The sequence below is a fragment of the Gopherus flavomarginatus genome, chromosome 5 (genome assembly GCF_025201925.1).
Source record: "Gopherus flavomarginatus isolate rGopFla2 chromosome 5, rGopFla2.mat.asm, whole genome shotgun sequence".
NCBI lineage: Eukaryota > Metazoa > Chordata > Testudines > Testudinidae > Gopherus > Gopherus flavomarginatus.
Genome location: NC_066621.1, coordinates 145,859,043 through 145,877,066, shown reverse-complemented (window position 1 = coordinate 145,877,066; position 18,024 = coordinate 145,859,043). Strand labels below are relative to the sequence as shown.

Here is an 18,024-nt window from a genome sequence, read left to right as displayed (position 1 = left end):
GCCCGGCGCTGCTGCTGCTGGGGAAGGGGGTTGGGGCATGAGAGCTTCCCCAACCCGGCCCTGCTGCCACGGAGCAGGGTCAAGACATGGGGGCTTCCCTTGCCCCGCCCACCTGGGTTACAGTGCCTGGCAGCAGATTTTTTCCCGGACACCACAGTTGGCTGGGGCCCCTGGGCCCAGGCCCCATCAGTCCAGTGGCTAATACGCCACTGCCTGTTTGGCCTAGTTATCAAAATATACAACCTACCTACCTAAGGAATTTCTAGAGCATCCATCGTTTCCAAGATTAAGATTTACACAGAACTGACCAGAGTGGATTCTGCTCTCCATCTCCCTTAATCTCTTGCTGGTTACACTTGCTGGAGAGTTAGCTTTGTTTGTTTCTTTTTCATGTTCAGTACTTGCAGGACAGCTTTGGTCAAAACTAATACTGTGGTGTGCTTCATGTTCAAAATACAGTCAACTTTGGGTTCATTCTAATCTCCTCTGACAGGCTGCTCCATGTAGCCAAGGGCCTTTGAGCACTGTGGCTAAAATGTTGTCCAAGACGAATTTCCCAGGACGTTGGCAATGGAAGAAGGCATTTTTTGCCTCTGCTAACATTTGGTTAGTGATAAAACTCCAGACTACTTTGATAAGCGGAGTGAGAGCAGTATTCTGGCCACCACCTTAGGCAGTTTTCCTCTTTCTACCAGTGCCCCTGTGTCAGCTGCAATGGACTTAGAGTCCAGGGATTAAAAGGTTTCGACTGTACACACAAATCAATGCACCAGAAGTTTAGTGGGGCATTCAATCCCCACTTGGTACAAACTATGTTCTTAGATTAATTTATATTTCGTTTAGTTCTGTAGAGTTTGGGGAATTTTAATTTTAGTGTTACTTAGGTTTCTTTGTGTTGGTTTTAATTAAATGAATCAATAAAATTAACAAATGCTATTAACTAATACATATATGTATAATTAGAATGACAAGAGCTCTACAATAAAGGAATAAAGAAAAGAAAAAATAGAGAAACACTTACTTACATCTACCTCTGTATTTGCATCACTAATATTTTATACAGGTTATATTTACCAAAAAAAAAATTTAAAAGCAGAATTTAACCCTATAACTTTCCTGTATATATGCCGCAAAGTACTTAAACAATTCCTTGCACAGCATGAGGTTACTCACATGAGCTAAGATAGTAGGATCAGGACCACAGTGTGTAGTCAGCCTGTGGAATTCATTGCCACAGGAGAGGCAAGCTGTCCAGTACACACTAGCTTTTAAAAGAATTGGATTATTTTATGAGCAACAAAAGTGATCTGAAGTTCTGGATGGTAGGGTACAAGTAAACAAATCCTTGATAAAATATGGGTAATTTCAACTCATGTAAACTAAGTGCTGCATGGTATGGCCCAGAAAGGAATATATTTTCCTTCCACGTACAGCAATGCACAACTTGCCAGGCACATTACAGAGGAGGTGGAAAAGTGGGGAACACTTGCATCTGGACCGTTCAATATTGGCCATTGCTGAACACCAGATACTAGATGTGATAGACTCTGATCCAACATAGGAATGTAGAAGCCGAGAATTTTCCAGTTAGCTAACTGGCAATAAATCATTATTTGAAAAGATTCACATGCAGCTAACTTTAAAACTTCCACAGTTATTAAGTTAAAATATCTATTAGTGTATTCCCTCTGGCTTGAATTTAATTGATGTGCTGAAAATGCACTTTCATTTTACATCCCCTTTGAGAAAAGTCCATTTTTATGATGTCTAAACTTGTCTGATGGCACTGGGTCCACCAGGCATTTTTCCCAACCCCATCTTGTTAGTGTGCTGCAGAATGCCTGAAGAAACGTTCTGTAGGATATATATAATCCTTTACTAGATATTTCTAAAACATTGATGTCTATAGGAGAACAAGAATGCAGGTCTCAGGCATCGGACATGCCTGCCTCAGAAAGAGTTCCTATCATCTCAGAAGGCTCAGCAGCCCTTTTAATGAGCTAACATTACTCTCATCTTTACAAACTTTAATACAGATGACAAGCAACTGTACTACTGAACATTAGCAAATATTCCACCTTTTGCTAGCACTGCTTCTTGTAAAAATCAAATATATTTTAAGTTTCCATGCTTCTATTTTGCAGATAAGTTCCTTCATATAAAAAGGTAGGAAAATATGTAGTACAGCACCAAACCTTTAATATCACAATAGCCAATGTTCAGCTTTGTTCTGAACCTGGGAACCTTGTTTTTAAAAAATGAGCACAATGTTCAAGTAATTTTTTTTTTACAAGATGCCCAAAGCGATGTAAAAATACACGTTACATAATGATGGAAAAGTAAGAACAGCTAAATCACTCTAGGAGAAGATGTGTTTAATCAAGTGAAGAACATCATCTCTGCTCATCTTGTCTTAGAAATATTCAAGTACAATTTGTAAAAATCACCATTTCATATTTACATCTCCTCCCATGAGAATATGCAACTAATCTTTTAAGGAACAAAACAACTATGTTGGAAGGAGGAGATATGCAAAATCAGACTCAGTAACACAACCAGAAATAAAAAATAGAAAAAAATAAGAAAAGAAAAAACACATCTATCCAAATCAGTTTTACAAGATCCGCACTTCCAACCCAGATAGAGCACAGCCAGGAACTGACAGGCTGTGTGAAAATGCCTGGAAATCTGTTTCAACTTTGGCTTGCTTCTTAACTCCCTTATGAGAATCCCAAACCACTTACAGGACTGTCAATCAACTGTCCCAATAACTAAACCAAGATCAGCATAGCCTTGCAATCTGCACACCTCCTCTTGGAAAACTCATGAGACTCTGCACAAAATAAAAACCTTTCAGATGCCCCCCCCTTATATTTGATTTCCTTTTAGCCAATCTAATTAAGCCCTGACACAGACAAATAAGGATATTCTATTGAATTTAGTCAACGGATCCAGCAACACACTCATGGCATGGCACACGACCAGACAGAATACAATTGAAAATCCTGATCCTGCAAGCTGACCTGCATGGGCAGAGCCCCACTAAAGTCCAGGGGGCTCTGTGCAGGTGCAGCAGTCTTTCCATGTGGAACAGTTTGCAGAATCAGGGGGTCAAGCTTGGGCATGGTGCTGCAGATGAGCCATTACGCTGATACCACAAACCTCCTCATGACATTCTTAATCTGTACTGTAAAGGCCGTTCTACATTTTCTAATACAGTGAGTTCTTTCCCTTGTGCCTTTTAAATATGTAGAATCATGTCAGTCTTTTCAAATTCATCCAAACCTAACTCCTGAGATCTGCTTGACAGATTCATCACAGAACAAATTTCCTGCTTCAGATATTTATTTGTACTATTGTTGTTGTTAATATTTATATTATAATAGCAAACTGAGGAGCAACTCACGATTGGTTCACCATTGCGATACGAGCCATGGCCCCACCCCAAAAAGCTGCTCATCAAAAATTATAAAATTGGGTACACAAATATATGTTTCACTGTTTTATTGCCATGTAGTTTGTATGACAGCTATGAGCATGGCAGTTGACAGCAATTTCCAAGGCAAACACTAAAAGAAAAACATTATAATCTGCATTTAACTTATTGCCCAAAAATTCAAAAGTTAAACTGGTTGCTACACATCAGGCCTAATCTCATATATGTTCTGATACTTCACTCTTTACTGAGACAAACTTCCCACCTACCTCAACAGATGTTTACATCAATAAAGACAACAGGTTGTCCCTATGGCTTGTCTGAGAAGCTATTTTATTGCATGATGGCCATAGGTTTTACACTGCTTGCCTTGTATACGTACAGCGCTGCAGAGGAGCGTGTGGTGAAGACACTATGTCATAGGCATAAAAAAAAAACACCTTCGCAAGCAGCAAAAACTATGTCGGCAGGAGAGCACTTTGAGCACACGAACACTTACATCACTGTAACTTATGTCACCAAGGGGAGTGGAAAATTCACACCCCGAGCGACATAAATTTTGCCAACATAGGCTGTAGTGTAGATATAGCCTAAATGATTTACTACGGAGTTACATTAGTTCAAACCTTTCCCAGTTACGTTTTTACATGTCACAGATGCCAACAAACTACCCATGAAATGTCCAATGAGTCGGTTCTCTATTAAAATTATGTGCACTTCAATTGGACCAAGTCCAGCCTGCCTTGTTTACCTGGGTAGTCCCATTAAATTCAAAGGGAATGCTCATAAGAGGAAAGCAAGCAGGATTTGGTCCATTTTGTGTGAAAATGTATATTTCAAAAATAAATACTAATTTACTACTAATCGCCACTTATCTGAAAGTATTATGGAATCTGCAGAAGCTGAAAGTGAAGGCATTTGGAAGTAATGTAAGAAATGGAAAGCTTTTATACAATCTTATACCACTAAGGTACGTTTTTACATGATAATTAAAGAGAGAGTAAAACCTGGAAAAAAAACTCCTTTGTCATTTATAGTGCTACAAGATATCGTATCCCAGGGCCAAGATTTTCAAAAACAGGAGCCTACATTCAGGATCTTAGATCCATAGTTAAGGCGGATTTTGCAAAGACGTGTTTAATTTTATGCATGTGAGCATCCCATTAAAGTCAGTGAGACTATTCATGTGTATAAGCAAATACTTAAATATCTGCAGGACCAGGGCCTTCTTGGTACCTACCTACTTTTCATCACAGCTGAGCATCCAGCCTCTCCCATTAAAAGCAAAGGGAGCTGTTGGGTGTGCAGCACTCTTGAAAATCAGGCAAGATCCTAAATATGGATTTAGGATTCCAAATTTAGACTCCTCGTTTGGAAAATCTTGGCCTCTAATTTTAGTTGTACATAAGACCTAATCCTGAAAACACTTACACATGTAACTACCTCTGTGAGCAGTCCCACTAGCCTCAATGTATTTATATTTCAAGAAATTTGTTTTGACAAAGAACAATGATGTCTGATTTTCACACTCTAATTTGTGGGAAAGACTGACAATGTTTTGAAACACACCAGGCATTAGGGCCCAATCCTGCAGTCCTGACTTGATCAAAACTCCTAATGAAGTCACTGGGATCACAAGTCAATAGGATCAGGCTTGTAATTCAAAAATGTACTGTTCTCAGGACATGGTAGAGCTCAACTCTCAACCTGACCATACCATCCTAACTCAGGCAAAACTCCCCTTTACTCCAGTGAGATTCCTTCCCATTGGAAGCCAGGACTGCAGGATTGGGTCCTAAAATCCAATGAAAGCGTTTATTTTTCAAAATATCAGTCAGTCACACAAGCTCCCGAGTATGTAAAAACCACACAACTCTTTTGTCAAAACAAGTTTCCTGCAATGCAATATAACTTAAAAGAATTATTAGACCACAACATTACCCCTTATAGACTCACATCAAACAGAAAATAATGTTTTATTCATTTAAAAAAATCCTGTGTTTCAGTCACTAAATGCTGGCTAGCCACCAAGTAATACAGTGATAAAGTAGGCAGACTACATGTCCTTCCCATTCAATTAACTTTCTTACATTTCTTGTTCATTGCATAGCTCTTCCAGTAACAACAACAAACTAAATGTTTACTCTAAAAGGCAATAATTTCATTTTACTGTTTTCTTTCAGATTTAAACACGGATCTGTAGATGCAATAACACTTAGAGCGCCCTCTTGTGACATATACTGAATGCTGTTCTCCCAGAATACAGGTAACAATCCCTCTTCCAGAGCAGCATCCGGCTGTCAGTAACTTGAGAGAAAAAAGTATTTACAAACATAAAAAATATCTTCATTGTAATCCAGCCAATCAAATATCAGTGAAAAAAACTGGCTCTTCCCTTAACCAACAAAATTGTACATACACATTTCTAAACTATTAAATTGGTATCAATTTTTCATTATCAAATTTTTTAAGTTTCTTTTTTTTAAAAAAAACAACACTATAAATATTAAAAATATGTAGTTGTTTTATATATAAAACTCCCTCTGGTTTCAACAGGAGTCACAGGCACTTCAGGCTTCAGGATCGGGCCCAGCAAAGGACAGTCTCCTGGGTAAGAAGGGGGTGTCTGGGATAGAAAGCACTGCTCAACAATTTACTGCAATCATTATATAAGTTCAGATTCAAAATCCCTCCTCAGGCAGACTTATAAATGCAACCCAAGAATTTAATCAAATTCCAGTTGTAATCATCTGGATATTTCAATAGCAATGCTGTGCATTTCAAAAGCTAAATGATCCACTAATAATAATAAACTTATTAGACCAAGCTCATCAGTGACCTGACTGCAATGTAGCCAAACGAGTTAGACCACAGATTAATTTGGCCACTGGTTTATAGCCCTTGTGCTTAAGAATTTAGGTACTTGTGAAAGGTGCTCAGCCCTGATATTTCTACTAACTTGTCCTAAAGAATTTTCAGACTGGAGAGAATCTTCAGTTCTATCAGGGTCAAACAAAAATCCATTTAATTATTGAGAGTTTTTTCCCTTACCAGACTTACAAGGCATCAGACAACTCCTGATGGATAGTTTGAGGGAGAAAAGAGGGGAGCTGACACCTATTTACGTATACATATTTTCAATATTTAAAATGAATGTATATACAAGGTTACATATATGATCGTACACCTTTCCCCTCCCCCTTTGTGTGTCACTTATCTTCTTAGCCCCAGATTTTGCAACTGGTTCTGCAAGGGGCAGTTCCTGTTACATATGTGGAACGCCCCTGACATCACAGAGCCCCATGGGGGAACAAGGCCCCTGTGGATCTGATTGCAGGATTGTGGCAGTAAACTAAGTTCTTCAGGGCAGAAACTAAAGTGAAATCCTGGCCTCACTGAAGTCAATGGCAAAACTCCCACTTCCTGCAGTGAAGTCAAGTTCTCTCCCCAAGTCTTCATGTGTGTTTGTACAGTGCTAGCACAACAGAACCATGCTCCTGATTGGGCCTCTAAGTGTTAATGCAAGAGAAGTAATAAATAATAATGGTAATTAGAACTCTTGGTCTTTAAAGTAGGGCTTGCTCCCCTGCAAACTACTTTTGCTTTCTGTTGCAGCCTGTTGAGAAGTCCCAAGGGTAAACTAGTTACAAACCTGTACATTTTTATGTAAGCAGATTGTGTCCTAAACACAGGTTTTAGACTTTTACTGATGAATTATGCAAAAGGAGAAGATAGAAGGCGAGGACAAATTTCTCCTTTCTTTATTGACACAGCTCAACTCGGTGCTCAGCTTCAACATTTGGCTTTCCCTGCGTGTCGTACAGAAATGAGCCCGAGCTGCAAACTTCAGCTCTGGAATCAAAGCTGTGGAATGTCTGGATCCAGGTCCCATCTCACATGCTTATGTCAGTGGAAGGTCCGCACATTTGGGGAACCAAAAAACTCAAAGGTGTGCACTCCTGTGATGAGCTGAGAGGAAGATTTTGCCCTAAGAAAGAAAAGGCCTTTTTCAAAACCTCAAATTCTGATAAAGGTAAAAGGAAACATCAGTGATCTGTTCTAACACAGTGCTCTCACCCACAAAAAAATTCTCTCAGCGAGAGGCGGAAGCGGAGTTGATGGGGGAGCGGCAGCACTCTACCCCACGCCGTGAGGACGCGAAATATATCGACTTCAGCTACACTATTCTCGTAGCTGAAGTTGCGTATCTTAAGTCGATCCCCACCCACCCCCAGTGTAGACCAGGCCTTAATTTACGTGAAACCTCATTTACCGGGGATAAGCGTGCTTACAATGGGAAAGGGTAACGAACTAGGGAATCTATTCATTTGCTCATTTACTTCAAGTTTCTTATAACCATAAGCAAGGGGGAAGGCAACAACACATGGCAAAAAAAATGAAAAGGCACAGGTACACAGGGCCTCGCCCAAAGCACAAACAGGTCAGCTGAATGATTCTCATTGACTTCAGTGGGCTTTGGAGCAGGCCCTTTGTGGGCTTTTTGTTTTGTTTTGTTCCTGAAAAATGTACTGACTGAGTACATTGATAGTACAGCAGAATGACTAGCTTAGGCAATATCAGTTGTGGCTGGATGAACAATTTGTGAAGAGGCCCAGAGTCACCATCCTCTGGGAAATTCTTTTCAAACTACCCGATGGAGCAATTTGGTGCTGTCCAAAATGGAAAATAACTGGCTCTTCGAAAGTACTCTACAAGCTCCAGGATGAAAAAAAGTCAGCCCTGGCAAAGCTGATTTAGAAGAACTCAGAGCAGGGGGGGTATAATGCTACCAGAAATAAATGAGGTCACCCCAAATCTTCTCAAGCAGCAAAGAATCCTGTGGCACCTTATAGACTAACAGAGGTTTTGGAGCATGAGCTTTCGTAGGTGAATACCTACTTCGTCAGATGCACGTAGTGGAAATTTCCAGGGGCAGGTATATATATGCAAGCAAGCTAGAGATAATGAGGTTAGTTCAATCAGGGAGGATGAGGCCCTGTTCTAGCAGCTGAGGTGTGAAAACCAAGGGAGGAGAAACTGGTTTTGTAGTTGGCAAGCCATTCACAGTTTTTGTTTAATCCTGAGCTGATGGTGTCAAATTTGCAGATGAACTGAAGCTCAGCAGTTTCTCTTTGAAGTCTGGTCCTGAAGTTTTTTTGCTGCAGGATGACCACCTTAAGGTCTTATAATTGAGCACCCATATGGCCACAAGGTACTTCTCGATACCAAAGACAAATACCCTGTCTCGAAGAGTTTACAATCCAAGTTTAAATACGACACAAGCAAGAACTGTAGACAAAAGGCACAATAAGAGAGAGGTAGGACAATCACTAGTTATCTGACCTTGCTTCTACTTTATGACTTGCGGGGGTATAATTTTAACCAAGGGTTTCAGGAAGTCCACTCCAGCATAGGAATCATGGAAACACAGTGGCCAATACACTTCTTTGTACTGTATATGCATTTTCACTCTTTTCATGAGATGTCGCTTGAGTTTAATCTATTTTGTAACCAAAACTGGGGGAAGGGAAAGGTTCTTATGCTTCCTAAACAGAAAGTTTCCAGTTCATGTTAAAATCAACCATATGACTGTTTTTAACACCAAGGTCTATCTACCACACTCAATCTGTGCACAAAACTCCCACTGTCAAAAGGCAGAGTCAGCATGAATTTCAACTTTATAAAAATACGGTAATTCTGTACATAAATGTTCAGTTGTTCAATCAAAATATATGACAGTAAAGGAGTCTGAGGGGATTTAAAATGTGATGAGAAATCACAAACAAAAATAGCATGATTTAACCTAGAATGAAATTAGAGGGGACTAGATTGAGATATTAGAAATGTTGAAGATTATAATAAAAAATAAGCTCTTTTTATTTACCCTGCTCCGTGACAGTGAAAGGTGATTTGAAATCTGTGAGGACAGATATAATAAACACAAAGCAATATTACTTCACAGGGTGTATAGTCCTGCTTGCCTTATACTGACTACAGACAAGACTATAGGAGCAGAATTTAGCCCACTCAAGAGCCATTCATTGTGGCCCATGCAGTATAGAACTCACTGCTAATGAAAGATGTCATGGAATCCAATAGTGCTGCTGATTTCCAAAAAGCATGAATAATGTTATGACCATGACAACATGAGTCATTAACTGAAATAGAAATAATCTAATCTCATGCTTCAGGGTATAAAACTGATTACCTGCATGAGCTAGGAAGACATTCCCAGCCCGTCCATCAATGTACAATTGGCTTGGTGCATTATGGGGAGTTGTTGCATTCCCCCAGCATCAGAGGAGGCAGATTAGAGGAATCAGTGGTTTGATCCCATATGACAAATCCCATGTTCCCATTTTTGGTCAAATTTAAATTGGATGGAAAATAAAGTATTTTTTAAAGTACAATTTAAAAAACCTACTGATCTTTTCTACTTTTTGGTACCTTAAGTCTTACTAAACTTTCATTAGGATAGCCATGTGACCTAATTAGAACAAGAGATTAAGGGTTCTGTTGCCAGCCCTACCACTGATTTCCCATGTAACCTTGGGCACAACAACTGAACTACCCATGCCTCAGTTTGCTCATCTTTAAAATGGGATACTAATACTTATTTGTACCTCCTTGATTTTCTTGTGAAGTGTAATTATAATTTATTCAATGCTTTGAGATCCTCAGAGGAAAGGTGATATATACAACTGTATTATTTAATCTTTCATTCAAAATTCTGGCAGTACACTGTTGCAAGAGACCCCAGCTTTCCGTAACCATACCACCTTAGAACTTGACACAGAATCAGCAGCTAAGCAGAGCATTTGATATTGGCAATACGAGAGAAAGAAAAAGATAAAAATGTTTGTTGGTTTATTATGAAGCTGACATTTTAAAACCAAGAAAAACATTCTTTGACCAACAATTTCTAGGTCCCAGTTCTGCTCCCATTGAAGGCAATGGCAAAATTCCCATTGACTTCAATGGGAGTAGCATCAGCCTCCAAATTCTTCATCCGACATCAATGTCAAACCCAACAAACTGTACCACTTAAGGCAGAAACATGAAATGAATTTAGCACAGCGCAACTGAAGGCATGGAAAGAACTACTGCTCAGCTGGACTTCAGATAACATTAGAATATTTGTTAATGATACATTCTGCAACTTTTTTAATCACTTTCCTCTTCTCTGTCCCTCTTTCTGATTCATGTCACTAGATTAACGCAGACATTGGCAGCACATAAACAGTCAGTGTTAGCCATCATGTTGCTGACCTAAACTTTTGTAGTCTAAAGAGAAACCTCAGTTTGGTATCAATAGCCCAAATTCTGAGGTCCTTTTTTCATTTTTATTCATACAAGCTCCCACTCACTTCAATAGAAATTTGCCTCAGTAAAGACTAAGCAGGAGGTCAGAGTTTGGCCCAAAGTATCATCTGTGTTTTGTTGGTGGGATGATCTGTATCCATTTCATTATTTTAATGTGTGATATTCTTGATTGTGTTTCCTAATGCGCTGCAAGGGTAAAATAGATTCCAAAGGCAATGAATAATTTTACAGCCATGGAATTTTGAAAACCAACAGTCCTGTCATTATATATATATATATAAACAGAGGAGTCTGCGGGTATGGAACTGCTGACAATATTCAGCATGTTTGCACAGCCACAGGATTACTACCACCTAAGTCACTGTAATTCCTAATAGCACCTTTGCAACAAAAATTAATATTAAAGTGTTACAAAACTCTACGAGTTTTAGACCACAGAACAGTAAAAGAAAGATAAAAAGTGAGCCTATTAGGTAGAACCATTTTTAAAGACATAGAATGAATGACGTATATTGGGAAGATATAGTTTCAAAATAGGTTTTTGATTATTTATTCTCAGAACCAGTTCACAAAAACTCAAAGTATTTAAATGCAATTAATAAATAATAATAGTAATAATAATTATTATTATAATAAAGTTGGCATGGACTAAAGACGCTAGGTGGGGGGAAAAGGTACCAGATGAAGAACAGCAAATGCTGGATAGATCAGATATCTACAACTACAGGTAAATTATGTTCTCTACAGAAATTATTTTTATGGGAAATTAACAGCATATTTTGCTATGTTAGTGGAAATGCACACTCACAAACATACACTTTATCAGTTTAATTAAATACAGACAGTGGTGGCTGAACAATTTTACAATAAAAGTATCTTCTCTAATTTGTCAACTGCGTCTATTATCGCTGTCAGTGTGGGACACACTTTTAGCTAGATAGCTAAAGTTACCAATGATGGATAAGGAAACCTCCCAAAGAACTTCAGGCATCACGTGGAATTAACCAAATTCCTTAAATTAACAGGAAAGAAAGCTGCTAAACAAATCGGGGCTTTATTTCTCTCTGATCGTCACCTGCTGAAGAAACAAATAATCGGGAGGGGGGCTTCTTCGATATTGCACTGATGGGGGTCAGAGGGTTGGGGTTTTTTTTTAAAGCAAATGTATTAGGTTTTCTTTCCTCAGCCACATATTGTGCCAAGCAGACCAGCAGCATCGCTGAACGGAGATTAAGAGCATGCCCGTGGCTAGCGGGCTGCATCCAGTCTAAAGACACCCAGCACACCATAAAGTTGCAATGAGAACCTAGCCCAGCAGCAACTAACTTTCCCCCGCTCTGGTCCTGATCTGCAAGGCAGCGTCCCCCCGAAAGCGCCGGGCGGGGTGTCCCTAGGTGGCCGGGCCGGGGGTGAGCTGCAGGGAGAGCTCTTACCGCTGGAGCGCCGGACGATGTTCTCCAGGAAGGTGTTCTGCGGTGCCACCAGCCCTCTCTTGCCGCCCGGCATCCTGCGCCTGCAGAGCCGGGCTCTGGAGCGGCAGGGGCGCGGCGGTGGCGGCTGGGGGCAGCCGGGGAGGTGTCTCGCGCCCAGTGCCGGTGAGTCGCTCCGGCGAAGATGGAGCAGTTCATGGTAGTAGCGCTCGGGCGGCGAGGGGAGCCCAGACTGTGGCGGTGCCGCACGCCGGGCTCGGGAACCGCAGGCTCCGGGCAGATTGCGCCTGCGCGCCTGCCGGGCCGCCGCTGCTGCTGCCGCCGCCGGCTGCCAGCATGGTCCCGCGAGCTCGCCCCCCGCGAGCCTGAGCCCGCCCGGCGGGAACAGCGCGCGCTCAGCTCCCCGCTGCGCTGGAGCAAGCCGGGAGCCGGGCAAGGCGCAGCCCCCCAGCCACGGAGGGCTGGCCCCGAAGGGCGGCTGCAGCTGCCCCCGGCCCGCACCCTGGACAGCGCGGGGCGGCCGCTCCTGGGTTAGCGAGCGGGGCTCGGAGCCCCCCGCAGCCTGCCGAGCTCCGCCGGACCGCGACTCCCCGAGCTGCTGGGGCCGCCCCGTGCGCGCAGAGAAGTGCGGGGTGCAGCCGGCAGGACGCGGCGCCGCTCAAAGCCCCCGAGTCCCAGCGGTGCAGGTTGCGGGGGGGCGGGAAGGTGCATGAGGCACAAAGCCCGGGGGAGGCAGGGCGCTCTGCCGAGGATGCTGCCTGGCTGGGGGCGGACTGGAGGCAGGCTCTGACCTGCCCACTGCCGAAAAGTTACGGGGTCTGCTCAGGGGGAGCTCCGCGCTGCCAGAGGGCGGGGAGCGCGGCTGAATAATTCAGGAGAGTTGGGCGTTTGATGCAGATACGGGGCGGGGAGGAGTCAGCCAAGCAAGTAGCGCTGCCCGGAGCCGGGGCGGGTCACCGGGTGGGGGCAGGCGGGGAGATGGCACTTTAACCCCGTTGTACTCCCCGCCCGCAGCAGCAAGCTCAGAGGGGGACCAGGGCATCCTCCCTCGGCCACCTCTGCCGCGGGATAAAAGCGGAGGGACTCGCACAGCCCGTGGCTGCTGGGCTGGGGCAGGGGAAGCCTCCCTGGCTGAGACGGGGCTGCGCGTGGCGTGGGTGAGCTCGCGAGGGAGATGCAGAGCCGGCGTGTGCCCGTGGCTGGGCGAATCCCTCTACAGCTGGGACTGAGAGGGGTCCGGGGAGAGACACCCCCCCCCCAGGGATCTCACTCCCCTCCCGGCGGGAAAAGACCCTCGGCTTCTGACCCCGTGGCAGGGCGCTTGGGGTGGGGGTCAGGGGGATGCTACAGACTGGGTTACCTGCGCCCTAGGGTGGGATATTCCCCGACGACAGGGGTGGGAAGAGCCCTTCTCTCCCCTAGCCTCTTCTAGCTGAAGGTGCCCACAAACCCTCCTGGCCTAGGGGGTTATAATCCCGCCCCTCCCGGGGCAGGAGGAGGTTTAAACGCCCCTCGGCTGCTCAGAAACCCAGGCTCCAAGGAAGAGGGGAAATGCTGCCCCCAGCCCAGAACAAGTGTAGATCTCTTCCCAGCCTTGATGGGCAGTGTCTGTTTTCTCCAGTGCACAGACAGACAGACACACCCCCCAGCAGCCATCCAGGCCAAGTCAGTGTGTCCCAGGGCGAGGGAGACAGTCTTGCTCCAAAACCATTATAGGCAGAAATACTGGCTGCTGTCTGATGACTAAACCTGGCAGGCAGCTACTCCCTGCCATCAGCCTGCTAGCACCTAGTATATGATGGGCTTCACTGATGTACATGGTCCTGGGGCAGGGCAGGAGCTGGCTGCAGGCTGAGGAAAGGAAAGCAGGGTTGCCAAGCCTCCAGGATTGTCCTGGAGTCTCTAGAAATTAAACATTAATCTTTAATTAGAGATTACATCATGTGATGAAACCTCCAGGAATACATCCAAACAAAACTAGCAGCCCACAAGGAAAGGAAAGCTGAGGATGAAGGACAGGACATACCCACTTACCCAGCCCATCAGCCAGGCCCTTCCTAGCAAGCATGGAGGTTGCTGCCCCTGCACCCAGATTTTCCCATCTACATACTGTTGCCTCTTGTTCGTGAATTATGGAATGTGGCAAACAGCCCGATTTACATCAGTGAGGCTCTTCCTTAGTATCTGGTTTGGGCAGCACCCGTACCAGGTTTGGGAGGCCTTTGCCTCCTACTCCTGTGTGCGGTACTCTTTAAATGGCAGTTGTATAAGCCCTGTCATATCTGTTTTTAAAGGGAGACTCATCATTTTTATACTGCAAATCTGATCAGCCTGAAGCAGGTTTATAACTGATAGGGGAAGTCTTCCACGTGAGGCCATGGGCCTGGCCCCCTAGTGCAGCCACAATGCATGGAGCAGCAGTAAAGATGCTGCACACAAGGGTAGAATAAAATGTCAGTCTTACACTGGGGTGATTCCCATCTCATGGCAATTAAAACTGGCTTTATGGTCAGGTTATGGCAGCAATATGGCACAGCGCAGTTGCACCACTCCAGAGAACTTCGTCTTAAATGTCTTCCGCATTTGGGTTTTTTCAATGTACTATTGTATCAGTGGGAAACAACCCCCAGCCTATCACTAAAAAACAGAGCTTCATGGTCAAGTAATAAACCTAACAACCACAACTTTAAGACTTGCGCTAACATTAATCTATGATGACTTACAGTTACATGAGAGCCCAGCAGCTCCCTATCAGGAGCCTTGGTAAGCTAGGACCTGTATAAAAAATGCTAAACATGGTGCCTGCCCCAGGCAGTTTGTAATCTACAAGACCAGCAAGATATAAAAGCTGGAAGGACAGGGAGACTCAGATACATATTTTTATATTCACACATTTTTATAATTACATAACTAAGTATCAACTTTCCTTCACTGTCTGTCAGTGTTCTGCCCCAGCTGGTCCTCAGTCTAGCCATTAAAAGTTGTCTGATAGACTCAATTCTGCTATGGCAGCTAAAAGGTATCTTATAAATGCCTTAGGGCAGGTATTGTGTTATACTGGGTTTGTACAGCACCCAGCACAACAGGTGTGACTGAGGCACTATTCCAATACGAATTATAAAAAATAATGCAATACTGCCAACCCCAGCCATTCAAAAATGAGTCAGGTACACACAATCACTCAATTAGCTTAAAAATTATAATCTTTAAACATATCATCTAGGGTTCTTTCTGGCTTTTGAGCCTCTAGGGTGCTCAGGACTGACATTTTCATGCTTTTCTCTACAACCATGAGGTAAGTGCTAGGCACTTGCTTTTACAAATGAAAGCAGAGATTCTCATGTATTCACATGACCCAATGAGCTGGGGCTAGAAAAAAAAACAAAAAGATAAAATCACAAAAACTGGCAATATGGATAATGATCTGTGACACAGAGCAATGTTTTAGCATAAAGTGCAAAACTGGCCACATGTGGGTGGTTATGCATAAAGAAGGAGGCAGCTGGGGCAAAGATGTCTCAATCATCTACAACCCCTTTATTTTATTTTGGTATGCAGCACTACTGTCTCTCTCCTTTCCTACATCAGAGTCCCAAAGGAACAGATGAGTCAGCATGTGTGGTGGGAGAGTGCACATTAATTGCTCTGCATGCTTTTCTATGCTCTTGACCAATTTCAGTTTCCCCCTCCAGCATGATCACAAGTTATCTAGTAATTCTGACAATAACTTGAAAAGGATTGGAGAATAAAATCCTGCGAATGTGGCAGGGACCCTGGAAGAAAGCCGTGTGTCTATTGTTTCCCCATATGCTATTTTTTAAAAATCGTTTCAGACTATATCGGATCACAGAAAGAAAGATGGAGAAAAGCTATTAGGTATTGGCCCATCACTGCCAGTACAGAAGGATACCCTACAGAATATTCTCAAGTGTTTAGCTCACTCTCACTGATTCAAGTGCTAGTGCCTCCCCTAAGGAGATTATTCCACAGCAAACCTCCTGTTTAATCAGAATCTTTTCAATTTCTGTGTCTTTGATTTTCTGGATCAAGGCCTAACTAAAAATCAATTGAATTTTTAAGGTGATTAAAACTAAACATGCTTAAGTGCTCTGCCATACTGGGGGCCTTTTCTTCCTGAAACCCATAAGTCTACAATTTAGAGCCCCAAGTTTCCTATCAATACATGTAGCAGCCTAGTTGAGAGTTACCTGGACTGCTGAAAATCCAAGTCCAGGTTATGTTCTCATTTGCACTAAAAAGTATCAGGAGTAGCTACAATGAAATCAGTGGAATCACACGAACATAAAACTGGCACAGGAACAGAATCAGGCCCAAAATGTCAAACCTTCAGTAGACTGTATCCTCAGAAACAGAGCTGAAATGTTCAGGGCTCTCCTTCCAGGAATGATTTTTTAAAAGCTGCCCCCAGTGAACACTGCCCCAGATATAGAAAAAGTCGACTTCTAATAATTGGCATGTGGCGTACTCCATGGCTGTTTCTTTAAGGAGATGTTAGGTGGCCCTTCGGATCACCCATGCACAGCCAAACTGACTGTCCTAGCTGGATAATATTTCTAGTTACTCTGCTTCCAGCCCAATCTGGATTCTTTTATTTATTTTTATCTATTTCACTCTTCACTTCTGAAAACAAAGCCAGCTCGTTGAATTTTGGATCCACACCCTCTCTTGCTTTCCCTTTCTGCTTATGTTTACTTCACTTTTCCTCAACATTTTTTAAATGGCAATTGAGTCCAACACTCAGCCCATCTGCTACGCTTCAGGCATCCAACTCTGAATACCACATATTTTAAAAAGTAGTTCTACCACTCTAGTTTCAGTGGCACTAATTGGACTGTAGGTTTTGGAGGGGAGCAGGCTCCAGGGATAAATCCTTAAATGTCACTGCTGTCTGGAAGGACAGGAAGAGTATAGTATACATGATGGGACCCGAGCTTCTTTCAAACATATAACTAAGGTCCCAGAAGCTGCTCTGGAGGGCCTCTCATTTCTGTCCTGAATTGCTCAGTAAGTCTAAAGATAACCTTGAAAAGAAAAGGTTTGATGTGAAAGAGAGCAAACGGCAAAGGAGATTTTTGTCATCTTGTGGGTTGTTAGTTGGAAACAGAGTGTCAAACTAGCAAGCAGTGAACTGTCAGATTTGAGATTGGTGTAGAGCCTGCTAACCCTTTTCCTTCCTAGTCAAAAGTATTTCTCTCAACTGCCTGTTTTTAAGTGGGACAGAAAATTCAATTGAGTTCTAAATATACTTTCCTGCTATAAAAATGCTAATCCAAATCATGCTCTCCAGTTTGTTCATGCACCACCACTTGAAATCCTGTGGTTCAGGGAATCACATATGTTAAAGAATTAACTACAATAATTCTGGTTTAAGAAAAAAATGTCAATTTCAAAATCCAAAAGGAAGGAACCAAGGAATTAGAACATTTGAGTACTGGAGTAGAACAGGAAATATTATTATTATTACTGTATTACCATAGCACTTAGGAGCCTAGTCATAGACTAGGATCCCATTGTGCTAGGTGCAGTACAAACACAGAACAAAGATGGTTCCTGCCCCAAGTGCTCACAATTTAAGTATAACACAAGAGATAAGGACACATAAATGAAGGGGTATGTGAAAGGGCTCCAGTCACCATACTAGCACCTCCTCCTGGCTGTCCTGGGATTAGCCCCACAGGTTGGTCTGCCCATTCCCAATGGGGCCTTGCCCACCATCACATCTGCTCCCAGACACACATCACTCCAAGGACCATGGTGTCCTCTTCATGACTCCTCCAGCTGGGTCACAATCTCTGCTCCCACCTACAGAGCAGA

The 18,024-nt window shown here is 43.0% G+C and overlaps 1 protein-coding gene across 2 annotated transcripts in view; it reads right to left on the bottom strand.

The window, feature by feature from the left end:
• The window catches only part of KCNH5 (potassium voltage-gated channel subfamily H member 5), a 235,041-nt gene extending 222,738 nt beyond the window's left edge, over positions 1 to 12,303 (bottom strand). For both annotated transcript variants that reach the window (XM_050952535.1, XM_050952536.1), the window contains exon 1: positions 12,193 to 12,303. In XM_050952535.1, coding sequence (XP_050808492.1) covers positions 12,193 to 12,265 — 73 coding nt within the window. In that variant the 5' untranslated portion in view covers positions 12,266 to 12,303. The remainder of the gene's footprint in view (positions 1 to 12,192) is intronic.
• Between the last annotated feature and the right edge of the window lie 5,721 nt (positions 12,304 to 18,024).